The 20,586-nt window shown below is 34.9% G+C and overlaps 1 protein-coding gene across 2 annotated transcripts in view; it reads left to right on the top strand.

Annotated features, from left to right (window-relative positions):
• The first annotated feature begins 6,016 nt into the window (after nt 1-6,016).
• LOC108685334 (unconventional myosin-XV) overlaps nt 6,017-20,586 on the top strand; it is a 51,246-nt gene continuing 36,676 nt past the window's right edge. For both annotated transcript variants that reach the window (XM_018190073.1, XM_018190072.1), the window contains exons 1-3: nt 6,017-6,063; nt 12,318-12,403; nt 19,460-19,570. In XM_018190073.1, the coding sequence (XP_018045562.1) occupies nt 12,383-12,403; nt 19,460-19,570 (132 nt within the window). In that variant the 5' untranslated portion in view covers nt 6,017-6,063; nt 12,318-12,382. The remainder of the gene's footprint in view (nt 6,064-12,317; nt 12,404-19,459; nt 19,571-20,586) is intronic.

Here is a 20,586-nt window from a genome sequence, read left to right as displayed (position 1 = left end):
ATTATTAATATTATTATTTAAATATTTTATGTTAAAATAATATTCATTTTTTTGCGATAAAATAATACAATTTATAAATAAGTAAACAATTAACATAAAAATAACGTATTTTAAAACGTAAATTCTAAAATAGATGCAAAAAATATATCCATTCAACATATTATAAAAATTATTAATTTTTGAAGAAATATGCTTTCACAATTTAGTTATAAATATTTATGTTATTCCCTAATATATTTATCTTGTATCAAATTAACAAAAATTTAGATGAAACATACATATCGTTTGAAACATACTTTGAAATGTACTAAAATTAAATACAAATACTTTTCAATTGTATAGTAAAGCTTGTATTGTAAATCCGAAGTTCTCGTTCTTCATTAATCTTCGATAAAAATAAAGATTCATTTTTCATCGAAAGTTTTTGAATATTCGATTATATTCATAAAAACAAAGATTTAAATTCTTGAGACAAAACTAAACTGAAATAACTAACAAACAAGATTTTGTTTTCGTATTCACTCCTTTCTATTTCTGTCGGCTTTCATTTTTAGCTCGTCCCATATGCAGCGCTATATTACATTAGTGTACTGTAGTTAATGCACGTATGGCTGCTTGACATCTTTAAATGCGAATGTTTTGTTTGGCGACTTTATTCGTATCATTTAGCTGAATGTAATTCGGTGTTAATTTTATCGCACATTGGAGTGACACATCCGTCGCGATCGTTTACGCGACACTTCAAAAGCCATCGATAAAAAATCATATCTCATCTTTCATATTATGTATAATGATGAGTTCTGTCGAGAATTCCATAACATTTTTTCTTGATTATAAACTTGCAATTTATTAAAAATAAAAATAGCAAAAAGAGAATTATTCATGATTTTTGAAAAAGCAAAATATTTTTATTACCTAATGTAGCATCGTGTATTCAAAGTTGAGACATACTATAAGATTCTTTATTATTCTCATAAATGAATTTTATTTCCATTATAATAAATTTATTTAAAAAACCTAATATAAAAAAATTATTACATATATAACTGTTAAAGAATAAATGTTCCGATTTGTGTCTGTTTTAATAGTATTTGAATATTTCGTAGCTTATGCTATAAATTTCCAGTTTGAACCCATAGATTGCCGCTACAGCGACGGTGTGTCCAAACTATTATTATGTAGGAACTCTTTTTATTATTGAGTGTATATATACACGGCCTTCGATCAGATACATGACTATTTAGCTCTATTATAGGAATTCTGCGATTTATTGCATTGATGTGCACTCTATTGACACTTTATTGATTCTCAATACCAACAGCGACGAGATACTATTAAAGCCAATTGATCTTATGAAAGTTCGCATGAAAAAATTTAAATAATTAGAAGAAAAAACTGATAATATAGTACTAATTTTATGATTTATTAGTATCATAATGTTTCGTAAATATATATATATATATATTTAAAATTCAATAATATTCAAGTTTTATTTAAAACTATGATTTTAATATTATCGTTCGAGTTTATCAATTATCAATCGAAATGATAACTGTAGAGAAATGATAACTAGAGAAAAAAAATTGTAATTTTGCGGCAATATATGTTATAATATAAAAGTATTATAAGTATACATACTCATTTACGAAGCAGTTATATAATGAAAAATTATAAATTTAATAATGTATTATCAATTGTTGATATCAATGCTCTTCAATTATTTTCGAGCTCTCAGGGTCCATTTAAGGCCTTGGTACATATAAAAACTTAGGACTTAAGCAGTAAGGAAATCAACATATTGGATGCGCTACTGCTTACGTCTCTGCTTATGGTCTCTATTATGATTAGTTGATTCGCTTACTTCTTAAATTTTAAGTTTTTTTTATGTGATATGGCTTTTAGGATGCATTCCACTTGATGCTTGCAACCAGGGAGAGAAAACTTATTTCTTCTGTTTAACGCCATCTACAAAATTATAGCTATAGCTAGGAAATTACAAATTTCTAACGATCCGTATTGTCGATATGCACTGATATCATTTGTTACGGATATAAAAATAAAATGAAATAGAGATTCTAAACTGTTTAGTATCTCTATTTTACTCTATTTCTGCGTCACACTGATCTGCACCTCTATTGCTCGCATGATCCGTATCAATTGCGGTATCAGTGCGTATCGACAATATAAATGACTTAAAAGTTCGTGATTTCCTATAGCTAACTTGTAGATGGCGTTAAATCAATAAAAACAAGTTTTCTTCTTCTGATTAAATGATTATTAAATGAGATATTTTCAGCTGAGAAGAAAGAAGTCCCGTTTAATTGCTTAAAAATTGTTTGCCTACAAATCAATTGCCTATATGTATTATTGCCTACAACTCGATTGCCTATTCTCTACTTTGAAGACAAAAATTATTTTGTTATAATTTAGTACTTGTAAGCAATCGATTTGTAGACAATAATAACGTGTGTTTAACAAACGTGTGTATAACAAACGTTATTATTGTCTACAAATCGATTGCTTACAAGTACTAAATTATAACAAAATAATTTTTGTCTTCAAAGTAGAGAATAGGCAATCGAGTTGTAGGCAAATGAGATATGGGCAAACGATGCTATAGGCAAAAGAAGCTCTTTTTTGAGCTATATTTAATAATAAAAGCAATTCACATTAAGTTTCATTAGGTTATAATTTTACCTACTGACAATGTAATGTTCGCTCTGCTTTATCTGCTGTTGGAAAGTTATAACCGAACTCTTCTTTATGCTTTAACGATAAAAATCATTTTAATAATATCTATACATAAATGCCTTATTTCACTTTCTTTTGCTTTACTTAACACTACTATACATATTTCATATTGCAAAAAGAGATTAATGTCAAGTTAAGTGTCTTTAATCGAGACTGAAGACTACTACCATCTTGATCCTCGGTGAAAGGCAATCGCATGCAGTTGTCCTTACCTTCATTACCTTTTATAATATACCTTTAATAAAAATTTCATATTCTCGTTATATATTTTCCTGCTTCAACATTATTTAATGGGGCAAACATTCTAAACCGTCGCGTAAACGCATAAAACGTTCTGGTTAAATCTTTTTTTTTCTGCAGAAGACGAAACGCATCGCTGATCACCATCATTAAGGAATTTCTTCGATCGCCGAAGGCTATCGCGTATCCTTCGCTCGTAAAATCGAAGGAACGGTGAATGGATACCTACGGTGCATTGCTTGCATACCTGCAATATTACGGTGCGTGCAGTCGCATTGCTGAGTTGCAAACAGGAATCTATAATAGATCAGTGGCAACTAATTAGATTTCGGGATTGTTAATTGGCAATTGGAACCTTATAATTCAAATATTTATGTGTTAACATTTAAGATAATCGAAGAAATAAGAATAAAAAATAAGAATAAATAGGGAATGAGATCAGTTGCATTTGCGTTCATGACTTTATCCTTGTAACAAATAATTATCGCAATTGCATTTTTCTATCCACTATATAGATTCGAATCCACGATTTATTTAAGTTTAGCAATTAACATTTAAGCTCGAGACATTCTTTCATTAATTTAAATTTGTCATGGACCTTTTATATATTAAAGAATTTTAACGGTAATTGAAACGTGATACTCTAAATAAATATATAAATAATGCATTCTGTTAATGTGGTAATAAAATTAGTGGAACGCATGTCCCATTACCCATTTTCCCCATTCCCATCACGTCCATGGCAAAGTGAACTTGGTTTAATTTACTCGCCACATGATCAGGAATGCCTGTTATAAAAATAACGGCATCATTACTTGTTCTTTACATACATTCGCTAGATAGAAGTTAGCTAAATCGAAAATAAAGAGGTACATACCTCGCGCGAAATAATAAAATAAAGTGAAACACGTGAAAGACGCAAAAGTGAAAAAAAAAGCAATTCCGTTTCAACCCGTTAACGTAGCGAAATTCAAAAGGCAAAGTGCTGCTTTTGATAATCCATTTTTACTTATTTTTCTATTGATGCAAATATAGTTTTTGCTATTATGAATAACACAAGAATATGATGTGGAAAGACCGATATATTATTTTACTTTGCATATCCTAATATTTTATATTACTTTTTGCGTATCCCCATACCATATTAAGAAAAAAATAACTTAAGGATTTATTTGTGAATTTGTATAATGTTTATTTCACTGAAATAAAACCTTACTTAAATATGGCAAAATAAAATTTTATTCCTAATAAACACACAAATAAATCTACAAATCTACTTTATTTTTTTTTACAGTTAATAATATATTTTGCAGAAACATTTTTTCATTACAATCAATTTTCTTATAATAAATTATCGAAAAAAAGACGTCACATGTAGCATTTACTCCGACTTTTTTTCTAAATGTATTACAATACTTTAATTGTATAATAGCAATTGTATTAATGAAAGGAAATATAATTTTATTGTATTTTTTGTTTCTAATCAATAAAAAAGTTTAATATTTTTGTTTCGTTTTTATTCGGTATTTCTTTCAGATTTCAGTCAGAGAAAAATCAGAGAAAGTTTTTTTCTATCTCACACTATAACCTTTCATTATCGAATCTTTTCGTTTGTTCCGATTGCCAGAAATTTCTTCAGTTTCGTTGATGCATTATCAAGACCTGATTATTATCACGAAAGTGACGGTAAAGTTACGGAAGTCTTTAGAAAGGATTTCCTCTCCCCCTTATCACACTTTGAGGACAACGGCCTCTGGATTAGATGACCTCTATGAGGGATTCTGATGGCCGCGCGCCCAACGCGAATCTTATCCTATTCACGTACGATTGTATTTCGGAAACGTACGAAGGTAAGGAGAGAAAACGCACTTGCACGCACTTGCAACGTGGCGCGCACGCAACACATGTGACATACGCAGACTTGAACGCGGTCGCATACTTCGAAGAATCCTTACTGGACCACGAAACGTAAGAGCTCTCGCACCCACTTCCTTACCGAACATGTTTGCTCACGAATAAATTAACATTCATTACACACATCACGTTTCATGCGCGAGCATTACGCATGGGCCCCTATAGTTCATTACTCGTATTTATGAAACGTGAAATAAGCTCTAATACGTAAAAGCATAACGAAAAATATCAAAAGTCTAAAGTGTATGTGCAATGTACTCTCTCCGCCGTATATTTTGTAATTTTCAGTTAATCTTGGATGGAATTAAATGAAGCACAAGATTTCGAGACTGGTATAGGTACGCCGTTGTCCCGTCGGCAATTTACAGGACGTTTCAAACGTCAAAGCGCACACCAATCGCGGTACCAAGTCCTTTTTTTATAGCTGAACATATACATATAACTGAATATATACATATTTGATATTTGGTTAAAGTGGGAAAAAAATTGTAATACGGTCTAGCGCAGGAATAAAAAAATAGACCTCAGGTAAACCGCTCCAAAGATCTTTTTTGTATCCTGATACTATAACTCTTAAAAACAACGGTTTATCGTTATATTGTCGTTTCGCAGATACATATGATAAAAAAGCTATGAAACAATAACTTAATGATGTCAAGTTATTATTGGGAATTACAGAATTGGGGTACAGATCCCTGGATCCACCTGTAATTTGCAACCTAGCTGAGACCGTGTGTGTGTAACGGTACATACAAACACGGCGTACGGTGGCTCCTCATGGTGGCGGCGCGAGTTACCTTCCTCTTAGGCGAGGTCGAGCGGCCGCATACCACGATCCAGAATCGCGTCGTGGAAGCCAGTCGTTGCTCGATCGTCCGCAACGCTTGAATAGAAAAAAAATCTCAAAATCGCGACGACGGGGCGGGCCCGCGGTTCGCGCGCAGTTTCGAAGCTGTACTCCGAAATAACGCGGATCCGTCTCGCTGGATCGCTGTTACATACTCACATTCCTTCCGGAGCCGCGTGGATTCTCGTGGAATTTCAGTCACGTCGCTCGATCGAAAACTCGTTTCGAAGCCTCCTTCCGATCGGTTACTCCAACTGGTCTGTGCTACTGGTCCTGCTTCTGTCAAAGAGCACGGCGCAACACGTTCAGAGGTGAGTTCTCGATCGCGGCAAGTGACCTGAGAAAGTAGCTTCGCGATCGGCGTCGTCATGATCGATCTCTCTCGTGTAAGCGGTATCGGAGATACCGCGCCGGAGACATCGATGCTTGTCGCGGCGATATCGTCGCTCGCAGACATATCCTACGCATCGCATCATCGCAATCATAATCGATATATCGTTATGATACAAGATTGATTCATCTTCAATTTTAGCTTCTATTAATTATAATAAGTTAATTATATTTTTCGTAAAGTTTGTTTTTCGTGTCATGTTGAGTCAACGACAATGCTTCGATACAATATAGAAATTGAAACATTGTTAAAAGCAGCAATGTACCTCTAATATAACACAGAAATACATATTTAAGAATATGTATTTTGTTATATTATTAAAAAATATGATGTATCAATAATAAGATAAGTAAAGAAGATTACATATGTATTCAGTGGAGGATTATCTGTAATTTTCTAAATAGTACAAATATTTCAAGAAGCGATACAACAATAAATTAAAAAGAAATTAAATTTCTGATATTATCTTTTTCTTCACAATATGAATTAAACTTGATTGAAAGAACAATGTTTAGTAATAATCAAACGTAAATAATAATAATCATATTTTTTAAATTAAAATTTCTTCTAATTCTAATCTTCATGAATAAACTGCTGGATACATTTTCAATCTTTGTTCAATTATTGTACGGGAATCAACTTATATTAAATAACAGAATCCGAAATCGAGACATAAGACGTCTTAAAACATTTTTATAAGAACTGTCTCAAATGTTTATCTAAAAGACATTGTATTGTCTGGGAAAAGTTTTATTTGCTAGAAAGAGAATCATCAATGAAATAATTATTTTAAATACTTGTCATCAGAGAGGTATGTCGAATTAGTTATTATATTCTGAAAAAAGAGGATGTAGAATTCAGGTATATCTGGTCTAATCTGTGTGGTGTACGTGCAGTGTGTATGTGTGATACTTTAGTTCCTGATTTGTTTACCTATTTTGAAACGAGCGAAGATTAAATTAACAATCATTTCTTACGCAGAAACTCATCACCAGGCCAGTTGATAATAAAAAAATTTAGCTCAAGTCCTAGCTTACAATTAGTCTTGTGTGCATGTGCTTACATACGCGTACAACTTGTTCGTAGTTAACCGCATAATCATGTGAACATCGTAATGAGATTAAATAGAATAAACGAGAAACAGTTAAGTTAATACCAGAACAAATATAAATCGATCTCATGGATCTATGGGGAATGATGTAAAATGAGGCTCAGATACTTGAGGATACTTGAATACCGCGAATTTGTCTACCTCACAAATGTTGAAACGAAGTTCATGTGGTTGACTTTAAAATGGCGTGCTGTGGCGCACGACATTCCGGTCGACGCACGATTAGGCGAAAGTATTCAAGGACAATGCAATCGTGGAAGATGACGTTCCGCGGTTAATGGCGCCTACTTATGTCGTGGAAAATTGAAAAGAATACGAATACTTCTTAGTCTTGAATCCCCCATTCTAAAAATATGTGAAAGCGGAAACAAGTATACGATCACTAAATAAATATAGTTACAGAAAGTTGTGAAAAGACGCGTGTATGTTGACTTCATGATATATTTTTACTTTAGATAGTAATTCCTATGTGAGTAATATACTACATCATTTATTCATGACGCTCATGAAAAATTTAAAGCGATTTTATGCTATATTTCTATGGTTCTAACTTTAAAAGAGTTGAATTTTAGACTTATTTTCATTAATTTTTTATTTACCTTCGTAATTATTATCTATTATATATCTACTATAAATCTTGCATACATTTTTAGACATCGCTACGTTGATAAAAAAAATGATTTTAGAATGATCAACTTTTTAGTACAATATTTTCAAATCCTAAATTGGAATAACATTTTAATTAAGATAGAGTATATTGTATATTGAATATATAATTTTTCTACAATATGATTTTCTTTCCATGTTATACTTTCAATTTTAATGTATTTTTTTTAACTTATATCACGTATATATTAGTTTCAAAAGTTTGAATAATCATAATATAATCATCCATTATCAGAATTGTGACACTTTTCCATATGAGTAAATATATAAAATTTACTATTAATATTTATATAATACCGATATTTGAACATTAACTTTCTCAAGATTTAGCCTTCATTGGATAAGAATAACCTCAAGATGATACTAGAAAATTCTGCACAATCAGTTAGAAATTTCTATTTATACTATAAATTTTACTTAATTCTAAATTCATAATGTTGTCTTTATGGTCAAGCGGAAATGATTGACGCTGAGGAAACTCGATCGCGGTTCGCCATGGCGTAGCATGAAAGTCCAATTGTGAATGATACAGAGCGAATAATAAAAATGCGGAGAGAGAAAGTGCTTCCTAAAAACTGCTTTCTTATCGGCTAGGTCGGTCACGGGTTGAATTTCATTCAAAAGACATGTCCCATTTGAGACATAGCGGTACTCGCGGTTCGATCGAACGGTTTCGGTTGGACGCAACTATGACTTTGAAACAAGCCGACTATACTATATATGTACGAGAGACAGGATCACACACGATTAATCGCCCGGCTGATCACACACGATTAATCGCCCGGCTCTTGCATCGATAGCCGCGAGAGAGGCGCGCGATTATGAATTACATAAGATCCTTGTATCACCGCGCAGTTGGCTGCTGCTTTCTCTGTCTGACCTGGATAACTTGCATCGCAGAGTTCCTATTCTTTCGTCGTCATTAACACTCACTATGAAATTGTCGTTGGAGAGAAAGAGAGATAAAGAGGTTTATTATCCTTCGAGATTTTTTACCCCTAACACGTTTGCAGTGAAGCAATGCATACATTAACCTCGAGAGCACTTTGCGAGGGGAATTAAGTAAAACTTGCAGTTGACCGAGAAGAATAATATTGTGATTATGTAGATGTATGAATTTCAAAAGAATTGGATTTGCATGTATTTTTTAATTAATATACTATACATAATTATACAAAATAAGTACATAAGCTTAAACTTTACAAACAGTTGCAATACTTGTGTCTTCTCCTTTCCGACTTCTATTCCAATATTTTATTAAAGATAATTAATATGATACTATTAATATTTTTATCTCTTATCTTATTTATATTTATATCTCTTATCTTAAGTATTGATGAAATTGGATTTTATTCAAAAGAAGACCCCATTAGTTATATTGAATCCCAGTGAAATGATAATTTTCACATCTAATGTGTGATGAACAACAAATGTCACCGACACAAAGTTTAGTAACAAATAATTTTTGCGCTATGTGTACCAAAGATGCTTTGTGAGCACAAGTTTTACACTTTTGCTTCACCGAAAATAGTTCCGAAATTATTATTGAGCTTGCGTCTTTTGTTCTTTATAAGTTATATCATACATATATGTGAAAATTAACTTATTCCATCGGGACAATTTCTCACTGATTATGTGATAAATTGATTCCCGATAAATGTATTCATATTAATATTTTAAGTTATAGTGTGGCGAATAAAAAATTTCATATCATCATTTTGGACTAAAGTGTATTTTGGACTAAAGTGTAGCCCAAATCGAAGGTGCTGTGAGTACAAGTTTTATTTTTTCGATAAAGCTCAAAAACTTCATTATTGAGCCTTGCATCAATGAAGTTTTTAGTTCATCATATTATAAGCTATACTGACAATAAGTATAGTGAAGGTTAACTCATTTTACCGGGACCCAATTTTCAACATAATTAATGAAAGAGAACTTGTGTCGAAATTAGTTATAGAGACGGAGCAATTTTTCATCGAAGCTCAATATTTTTTTCAAACTTTAAAAATTTTAAATTTTAAAGTTCTAAATAATCTCTCCAATTTTCGTTACAAACGACAGAATCTTTCGTACATAATACGTATAAAACTTGATCCTGATGCTAAATATTCGTATTGACAGAAGAAGAGGATGACGCGCAACATAAATATTTTTTCGCAAAATCAGCCATTTTGCCGTTTTCCAGTGAGCCGGCTCGTCGAAAGAGCCAACGATGGAAGACGTCGCAGCATGGCGCGGACAATGAACAGGCAACGGTGTCGAAAGGCCAAATCGCCGTCTTTGCCATTGTCTTCGCCATGTATCGAATCTAACCTACGCGTCGTCGCAGCCATGCTTCGCGAGCTTGCCTGGCTTGTCGCTGATCGAGGGTGACTAACCAAATTAGCATAAAATTGCGAAATGCATTCCGCGGTGAGCACGCCGGAGAAGGACGCCAGCCGTTTGCTACTTTTACTAGAAGCTTTAACCACAGAGATTTATCCGCGTCGCTCTTGACGCTCATGAGTGTGTGTTCACTAACACGCTGCCTGCGGTCTGCAGTACATACGAAGCGCAGGATCGGATGGCTTATAAGATTTCTACCTCGAATCTTGAGAATAATTGTTAATTTTATACGTATTTTCTAAAACTTTTAGAATGAAGAGTGAAATTTCATTCTTAAAGATTGAAAATTGAGCAACTTTTTCTCAAGATTAAATCAATTTTCGCTCTTTAACATATTCCACTTCAAAAAATTTAGGGAGTAACTGTTTATAAAATAAAAGGCAACAATAATGAAATAACAGTAATAAAGAAAATTATACAATTGGTAAAATAAACAATATGTGTACTTTATCAATTGTATTTGTAATTAATGTAAAGATACAATAACTGAAACAAAGATATGTCAAAGTATGTCAAATTAATTATTGAAAAGTAATATAAACGATGAAGCAGAAATAAACGATCAAGTTGGATTTTTAGCGCTTAAATAATTTCGTGTGAATTTATATACTACTCATATCCAAAATTCTACAAATTGCGCGCTGAATTTAATTTTCAATCTTTAAATGCTATAACTCCTATAACAGAATTAGAGCAGTAATATCATAAATTAAATTGATAAGCAATTTAATAATATTGAATATTGATGTTCATAGGTATCTTAGAAAATGTTGATAATATCTATTATGCTGATAAATATCAAATCCATAAATAATTTTATTGCAAAAAATATTACTTCGGCTGGAGATACCGGCTCCGAATACCCGGATCTCCCACTTTGCAGGCATCCTTACAGTTAGATCACCGAAACATTAGTAATATTTTTCGCAATAACCAACATATGTGGAAAATACGCATTTTAAAGACCGCGTAAACAATATAAAAAATAAAATATTTTTTACTTAAGCATTAAAGATCTAGTTTGACTGTTTAGGGCCTTCATTTCTGAGTTGTGCATTCTCATTATGGTTTTAAAAGATACAGATTTAAAGTTATAAAAATACAATAGCTGAAATAAAGATGTGGAAAATATATGTGCCACATCATTTTCTGAAAAAACAATGTAATTGACGGAATTGAGAGAGAAAGTGTTACGGATTTCGTTTCATCATCTCTCTATATCTATGATTTCCGTTCTATAATTATTAAAATATTTTAATGTGGTCTCTAAAAAAACATATTTATTTTTACGTAATTTACAGCAGTAGAATGATGTAATATATCATACAATAGCAGGTATAAACGACATTTATAGGTATACATCTTGTACGCGTCATAGACATATAGATTCATGCGTGGTCGTGCGTATCTCGATCTTGCGGAGCTGAATACTCATTGCAACACTTCCCATATTTCCGAACGTGTAATTATGATTGATATCAAGTTGCGTTCATATGCCAAACTATAAATATTTACTTTAAACACAAATTGGAATCATAATATTACAAAAAATATCTGAATTTTAAAATTATTTGAATTCCATAATAATAAAATCTTCATCTTTACTAATACAACTTCAAGTTTAGAAATTGTTCTTTTATTCTAAGAACTTAAATGAATATATGATATACGACATATATAATATATGTGTATGATTATTAATATAAATATAAATTAAAGACTCAAAGCATTAACATTCTTCGAACTGTGCCGGAAGTTGCGTGACGATTAGAAGGGATAACTGGACAGTAACATGGGGCGATGCTTCCGTTACAAGTACATTACGATTGGCGTAATGTTTCTTGACACGCGCGTAAGATCTGACATTGAAAAACCGATGGGCAATTTGAATGGTATCGTGTTCAAATCAGCTATAAATTGAAAATTATTTTAAGAAAGTAAGCCATATGAGCCATCAGAATCAGTAATTCTTATAATCCATCGACTTAAATTAATTAATTGTTTTGTTTCAGTACAGATCGATTGACGCAAAATGACGGATACTTTCACGCGGAGATCAATTTAACGCCATTCCAAGATGTACGCCGAGTGGCAAAAGGTGAGTTGATATTTATCGGCTGTGTATCTTGAAAGATTCATCGTGAGTTGTTTTTATATAGAAAAATCGATAGAAAAACATTTATGAAATTATATGACAACATCTTGCGTAAAATTGATGGTCTGCAATTATATGAATGTATTTACAAAAATAAATGTATAGAAATATGTATAGAAATATTAATTTTTTATGAAATACTGACAAGTGCTTACACAATTAATTTCGAAATAGTATTTCAACAAAACAATATGGCACAATTAATTTTGAAATAATATTTCAACAAATGATATGGCAAATCATCTTAATGGTATATTATTTGCAAAATTAAATTCCGGAAAGAAATTATTTAATAATTAAAAAAATATTTGAATTGTATTATATTTAAAACATTTAGAAATATTGTGCGTGAAAAAATCAAATTAATCGCTATATATATTTATAAAAATGCATAATTATTTCTAAATTAATAATATATAAATTTTGCAACATGAAATATTACAACATATTCAGCATGGCTACATTTGAAATAAGGAATTGAGTGTTATTTAATATAATTATAAAATATTTATATTTCGAATTGGATTTGTCTAATTTTTGACCAATATTTAGAAATTTTATTTTGACAAAATTGTCTCGCGATGGTGAATTATTTTATCACAATTATTGCGAAATTTTCATCGATTTATGATCATCATCATATTATGCCATTGTAATGCAATTCTACAATTTACTTATTGGAGATATAAAAATAATACTTGCAGATATGGCGTGAATCGAATACCAAGCGTTTTTAAAGTATACGATTATTTGATTAAGGAGAGTCTATATAATCGGAGGTATCGATGACAGCGAAGGGACTGATGTTATAAAAGAAGAACTGTCGTTTTTCGAGCTCGTTAATGTTCATTAAAGGCGTTATGATTCCCACTCGTCAACTCGTAAATCGTAAGACAGTCATTTTTGGATTGTCATGGCATTGCACAATGTTTACGTGGTCACGACCGCGGTGGGATCTCTATGCGTGGTCGGAGTCAATGATCTGCGCACACGCAATTGCATTACTGCAGCAGCCACTTTCCAACGCCTCGTCCGGCGGTCTTTCGACGCTTAGTCAACGATCAATCCGCGCGCTGATCGTCTTCGATTTTTTGCAGAATTAAAAAAACTCTTTAGTCTAAAAAAAATGAGTTTTTTTTATAAGGTTGGTGAGGAACTCGAAAGATTGTTAAAAGTGATGCATTTAAAAGAGATACGCGGCGTGTATCGACCATCCAAGTGCTTTTTCAAAACTTTTTAAATAAAAAAGATTAAATGATAAAATTAATGAAAAGGACTTTTCTAACGTAATACAAATTGAGATGTTGAAAATTTTCAAATTACAAGTGATTGAAATGCGCTTTCACGAATGAAATCTAATGAAGCTTAATATAACTATGAATAAAATTCGATAGCTCGTTTACTTTCAAAAGCAGTATCTACTACAGCGACAATATTGAGACGAATAAAAAAATTTTGCTATGCGGACGCGTTTGGAATGCATCGCGAGCGAGTTGGCGCAATGGCGGCTTCTCACTTTTACTTCGCTCCCCGAGCATGCAATCGCGGATAATGACCGACGGAATAATTAAGGAAGCATTCCTTATGTCGAGGCGCGAATGTAGCAGAAGGGCATTAATGAAATTGAAACGGATATTAAATAACTGACATTATCGAAAATGAAGACATAAAACCGTAAAGGATTTAACGATCTGTGTCCTTTTATAGCCCGGATATTTTATCTTCTATCCTTTATTAAGAACAATTTTTGAACGAAATGATATTGCGAGTCCATTTCTCTTGTTTTTTTTTCAAATTTAAGGAATGAAATATTTTAGAAGAGTTACGCGATACCAGGAAATCCGTTTAACTTTGATAAATCAATTCAACATCGGTACAAAAGGAACAAAAAATAATCGTGTCCCATCTTGCGGTTGCGTTCGCTGCGCTCCGTAATCGACAATTTCTATCGCTCTTCTGCAACTTCTCGCCACGGCCACTAGGCAGAATAGCTTCCCTTCGCGCGTTCCTGCGCCTCCCACCTGTACCTGTACTACCTGTAGTATGTAATATCCGCGCACGTGCATGTATGCGCGCGGTGCGCGCGCGCGTATTTAGCGCGTAATTTATATAAGAAGAGAGGCACGCTTGGTTCCACCCCAAAGCGCTTCGATCCACTGGCGCCGGTAGCTTATGATTTCATCGCTTAAGCGGCGTAGCGCGACGCTAGACGGAGCCTAAAATGCATGCAGAGATTCCCGTCGAGAGAGATTGGGAGCTGCCGATAGGTGAGACAATGTGGCGAGAGGAACTCGAGGAACGCGGGGAAAGTGTGAATCCGGTGGCACGATTGGAGCAGGCGCGTCCGATCGGGAAATATGGACCGCTTTCCGGCACGGCCTAATTAGCGTGCCTCAATTAAAATTGCATATACGCCACTGCGTACTCGAGGCAATTGTTGCAGAGAGGGAAGGAAGACCTGCAACTTCCACAGTGCCGCGTCGAACATCCTAGCGTCCGCATCGACCGATCATCTTCGGCCTCGCGAAGAAAAGGGGATCTTTTTCCTTCGAAGAACTTCTTCTTTCGCAAAAAGGTCAATTTTGCGAATCGTCGGATAATCGCAGCGAAAAAGACAGCTAGTAGTGGGACCGAAAGACGACATCGCCGGGCACCGTTAATGAATTCCGTGTGTGCAGCACGGACTTTTGCCGACTGACCCAATGAGCTCGATAGACATTTGCTTGGCCTCCTAACTTCTTTAAACCGAATTTAACATGCATGCGACAATGCGGAGCTCGTCAAACGATTTGGGCTACGATCGTTGATCGTGACAGGATTTTGCAATAAGATTTGGTTAGCGCGATTGCTGTAAATAAAGCCGAAATGCACGAGGAAGAGCCGGCTACAGACAAAAGGCGGAAAATAGTACATGGAAGTATGCGTCGGATGGAGGCTAACGCTGAAGAATGTGGAGTCTCGACGAACGGGCGATAATTCATCCCGAGACATTCGACAATCTCTCATCGCATTTCAATTGGAAACGAGAAAATTTTATGCGACTTTATTTTACTGATCAATACGACTTTGCAGCCGAATGAAGCAATTTTCTCGACGTGGATAGACATACTGATATATCTAACTGAAAACTTATTCGGCTGATTTTGTTATTTGCTATCTCTCACTTCGTTTTTTCAATTTCATGCGATAAACAGTATTAAAATCGTGTTATGCACGAGTAACTAAATTTCAAATAAGAGAACAAAGATAATATAATATAATAAATATTAAATATAATAAAATGATGAAATATAAATAATAAATAAACAATGTCAACGTATTTAAGACTGTCTTGAATTAATGAGTCTATGATGAATTATTGATCAATAAATAATTAATATTAACATAAATATGAATTGTAAAATGCAGTTGATATTCGACTCAACAGAGTGATTTGCGAATGAATCACGTGGTTTTAAACATTTTCTGAACTAACGTCACGTCAATTTTAAGCAGGAATCGAATTTCCGGACGATCTCGCAAGTGAAAAACAGTGTATCGTGTGTGTTGATACCTTGGTGCTCATCCGAGAGAGTTGCGTAGCGGGCATTGACTTGAAACACTATACGCGTTCATCATCCACGACGAGGTTGTTATTTAAATTGAGCGAACTTGAAAGAAAGAAAGAGATGTGCAATCGAAACTCAATGTTGCTACAACTGAAGAAAAATGCAATCGTACTGCACGCGATGTTTTTAAAAAAATGAGGGAAGAAGAAAAAGTAAGACATTTATACACGTAATCGTGTATCGTGAATTGGGGGAATAACTGAAACGTCGAGGATAAACACATCCTCTCGTTCTCGTTAAAGTTTCATATGTAAATATTTTCGACGGTTGCATTCGATAGAAATGAAGTTTCTGCTTAATTTCTGTGATCATATGGGAACCGATACTTCGAAATGAACACTGAATGAGATCATGCATCTGTAATCACGCGTTTTAGCGCATTGCATGTCACGTCATTTATGTATAATTATATACAAAAATAAACGGAAGAAAATATACATTACTTTTATGAGAAACTTGAAGAAAATCATTCACAGTTTTGCAAACGGAAATCCTCCGCAAATGCATAAGTATTATATTTGACATAATTCTTCCGTGTTTCGAAGATGTCCCTTAGCATCAGTGATATTAAATTGCTTGACAATCTAATTTGTGATACTATGTACTTCAACTTTAGTTTAGGACTAATGTATTTTAAAATCGACAAAATCGGTGCGCAGTTTGCTCAAACTGGAACTTCATATTATTGAGTAGCAAGATCTCCTTTGAATTGAATATGGCCTTCTTTGCTGATTTGTTTTAATTATGTTGTTTGATTTTTGTTATTAACACATTCGAAAGAACTATGAATATGTGTTCAAAGTTAGTAGAAAGTTAGTAAAATATATAGAGGAACCGAATTGATAATATAGGCGACAACGTGATCGGCGACAAAAAAAGTTTCGGGTGAGAGGACAAGTAGTGTGTGATCGTTCTGCACATGAAGTGCGCGATCGATCATCGACATTCCCGACAGCGATGGCCAACATGGACTCGCCGGGACCAAGCACAAAGCAGCAGCAGCAGCAACGGCGACGCTGGTCCATGGGTCGATCATCGACTTCGCGGAGTCACTTTTCACTGCACTCCTCGGAAGCTTTCTACGCGAACGCGGAACCGTTATCCGGCGGTCGCGACGGACGTGCATTGCATAATGCGAGCTGCAGCGGCCCAGACCCAGATTCGAATTCCGCCCTGGATTCCTGCGCGCCGGAAATGGGTACTAGGCAACAATTACGGACTTCTACCCGACAGCCGTCCCGGGACTCGAGTGACCGACGTGCAATCGTCACGAAGAATGACGGCGAGATCTTTTACACGGTGCCGCGCGGTCTGGCGATCTCCAGAAAGGAGATCCTACAGCGCAGATGTATCAAAAACGACGACGATACGGTCCATCCTACGCTAGAGAAGAATCAAGTAGAAAAAAGACCGACAACCTTGCCGTCGATCGGTAGGAGAATTCGTCAGGATACCGAATGCACTTCCTCGTTTTTAAAAAGAGTCTCCAGACAGGACATTCTACGACGTCGTGCGAACATAGACACGAACTTGCAGTTAAAAGATGTCGCAAAAACAGGTATCCCAAGTTCCAGTCACGTGGCTAAAGAGAATCGCGACATCTCGCGGCCGTCGACTCTGCCGAAGATTTTACATGCCTCAAAGACATCTCGACCAGAAGAGTATTCTTCTTCGAGGACGAGGGAGACTGCAGGAAGGGAAGCACCGATTTATGGAAGGATTCGACGACGGAAAATGTCGCTACCGACTGGCGTCGCGACGTCACGCGACTCTACAACTTCTTCGAGTACTTTGACGAGGTTCTCAAAGACGAGAGCGAGTGGAGAACGCGCCGACACTTTGCGCGACTCTACGACTTCTTCAAATACTTTGACGAAGACGAGGGCGAGTGGAGAATACGTGGACACTTCGACGAAAGTCGTCAGGCACTTGCGAGATCCTGTTCCTAACCCACCCGATTGGTCCAGATGCGCGAACGTCAGTCGTGATGATATTTATGTCAAGGTCACGCGTAAACCGCCTAGGCAAGCTTCTCATGAAGAAAGATTAGAGCCGATGGATAGAACGATGTCCAGGCGTAGAATAATCAACAATGTGGACAATATGGATTCCTTGGAGCGAAGGATGCATCAAGATCGAGATCAGGACGTGGTCAGAGTTAAGCATGACGCCATATTGGTTTCCAAAGCGGACATCGAACGACTGCGTAATTTTAAAACGGAGAGAAACGACGTAAAGACGTCTTGTCGCGTAGATTCCACATGGTCTGCGCGAAAAGATTCAAAAACGGATTCTTGGTCTCGAAATAAGTGTCATCCTAAAGATTCCACGTGGACCAGCGAGAAGCAAGCGAGATGTCGACCAAAGTCGCAGACCGAATTGCTGACGAAAGAGCAAACGGAAGGTTCGAAAATGGCGATGAAATCAATGACGTTACCTAGCTACGTGAAAATTGGACGGAAAACGTCGACGTCGGGAAATTTACCTGCGCGAAATGTGGACGAGCAGAGAAGAACTTCGACCAGCGGAGTGTTGACGAAACAGAGCAAAGAAAGATCGAATTACGTGAAGAAGACAGCGACGCACATCCCGACGCGTATCCCGATGCACATCAGAACGTTCAGTGATGCGAACAGCGCCCGATCTAACTCTCCAGACACGTCATCCTCGATATTTGGTTTTTGCACCGGAAAGAGGAGACTGCAGCCATCCTCCGCGACGCGTAGATCTCCATCGTGGAACTTGAAAACGGTTCGGGATTATTTATAAACTGATCCGAGAAGCTATCATGATCTAATGAAGTTTTAAATTTTAAAGGACAGGATACTTGAAAAATTTGTATTAAATTTTACATTTTAACATGTCCCAAACAGTTCACCTAAACTTTTGTGTTAATTTAACATAAGATGAATATGTTAGAAAGTAACACAAACATTACATATAAAAATTAACACAAAAATAACATTTTAACAATTTGAAAATAAATTATGGAAACATATTGATTCAGTAAAATTAATAATATGTTAAATTACACTGTTGGAAAAAATATGATGAATTTAACATAAATCGCATGTCCCAAACGATTCACTCAAATTTTTAAGTTAATTTAACACAAGATGAATATGTTAGAAGGTTACACAAATATTGTGTAAGAAAATAAATATAACAAAAATAATATTGACACAGTTTGTAAACAAATTGTACACACATTTCTTTTAGTAAAATTAACATTTATGATATGTTAAATTAACCCACATTTATTTATTCATCTTAAAATTTACGTTTTAAAATATTTTATTTTTACGTTATTTATTCACTTACTCGTAAATCGTGTCATTTTGATACTACAAACATTGAATAATAATTTAACATAAAATAATATTATTTGCAGGGTGAATTGGTATGGTTCGACCCCGGTGTCGGCCATGTGCTGCCAGGCGAGGTTCTAGAATACCACAGAGCTGCTAATGTACTTTCGGTCCAAGCGGTGATCGCCGGCAAGGTAAGATACCATAAGTCCGTTTAGAAAGCGCCTGCATATTAACCGTGCATAATTACGAATAGTAGATGTGCAAGAACTCAATAACTGAGAAAAGATAAGCCAAACGTGCTCTTTCGGTTGGTAAACAGGCCTTTCTATCGACAATAGCTATCTCGACAGTTACCTCTAAGCAACCGATCACTTTGTATTTTCTGAAAACGACGTCATTCGGACAAGCTTAATTCACATACGATTATCTTCGTTAAGATATTGTCTAAATATTGCATTTCTTATTTTAAATTTATTTATATCATATTTGATTTTCCAAATCAATTTAAACGTATTTAAAGTTGATTTTATCGTCCAGTTATTAATATTCAAAATTATAATGATTCAATTCTTGTTCTTCGTCAAAATGTTTACCTAAATTCTTTATTTTTACTTATATATTTAATTTTTCGAAAAAATATTTAAGTAAAATATTTAAAATTAATTTCACCATTCAATTATTAATATTTAGAAATATAATAATTCTGACACTCAGAAAAAAATATTGAAGACAACTTGCGCTTCAACTTGGTTCGACTGTCAAGCGCGATTAAAGCAATCCAAATACCATCAGATCAGGCAGGAATGGAGCAAATGTATACGGTATCCAAGTGATCTGCTCATCGGTTCTTGACTTTCTAGTACGGCCCTCGCGCGTTTGAATTCATTTCATTAGATGAGAACGAGAGGGGAAACTCTTACATCGAGCGCTCACGCCCGCGTCATTCTAGTTTCCACGTTTTTCATTCACTTTTTCATCCTTCGCGCGTGTGTGATTTTCAAGTTCGAGCTTCCGCACGGACCTTGAATCGTGCATCGTCGGTCATCGATCTCCCGGTCGTGGGTGACGCTAGAATTTTGAAAGGAGCTACACGTCGGTAAAGTGAAATGATTGACGGACGATTATTTCATACGTGTCGTAGTCTCCATTAACACGAAGTAGCCGCCTCATTATGCAACCGACACCCATCGCAGATCATTTAACAACG

The sequence above is a fragment of the Atta colombica genome, unplaced genomic scaffold (genome assembly GCF_001594045.1).
Source record: "Atta colombica isolate Treedump-2 unplaced genomic scaffold, Acol1.0 scaffold150, whole genome shotgun sequence".
Lineage (NCBI taxonomy): Eukaryota > Metazoa > Arthropoda > Insecta > Hymenoptera > Formicidae > Atta > Atta colombica.
This window is presented reverse-complemented; position numbering and strand designations above follow the sequence as displayed.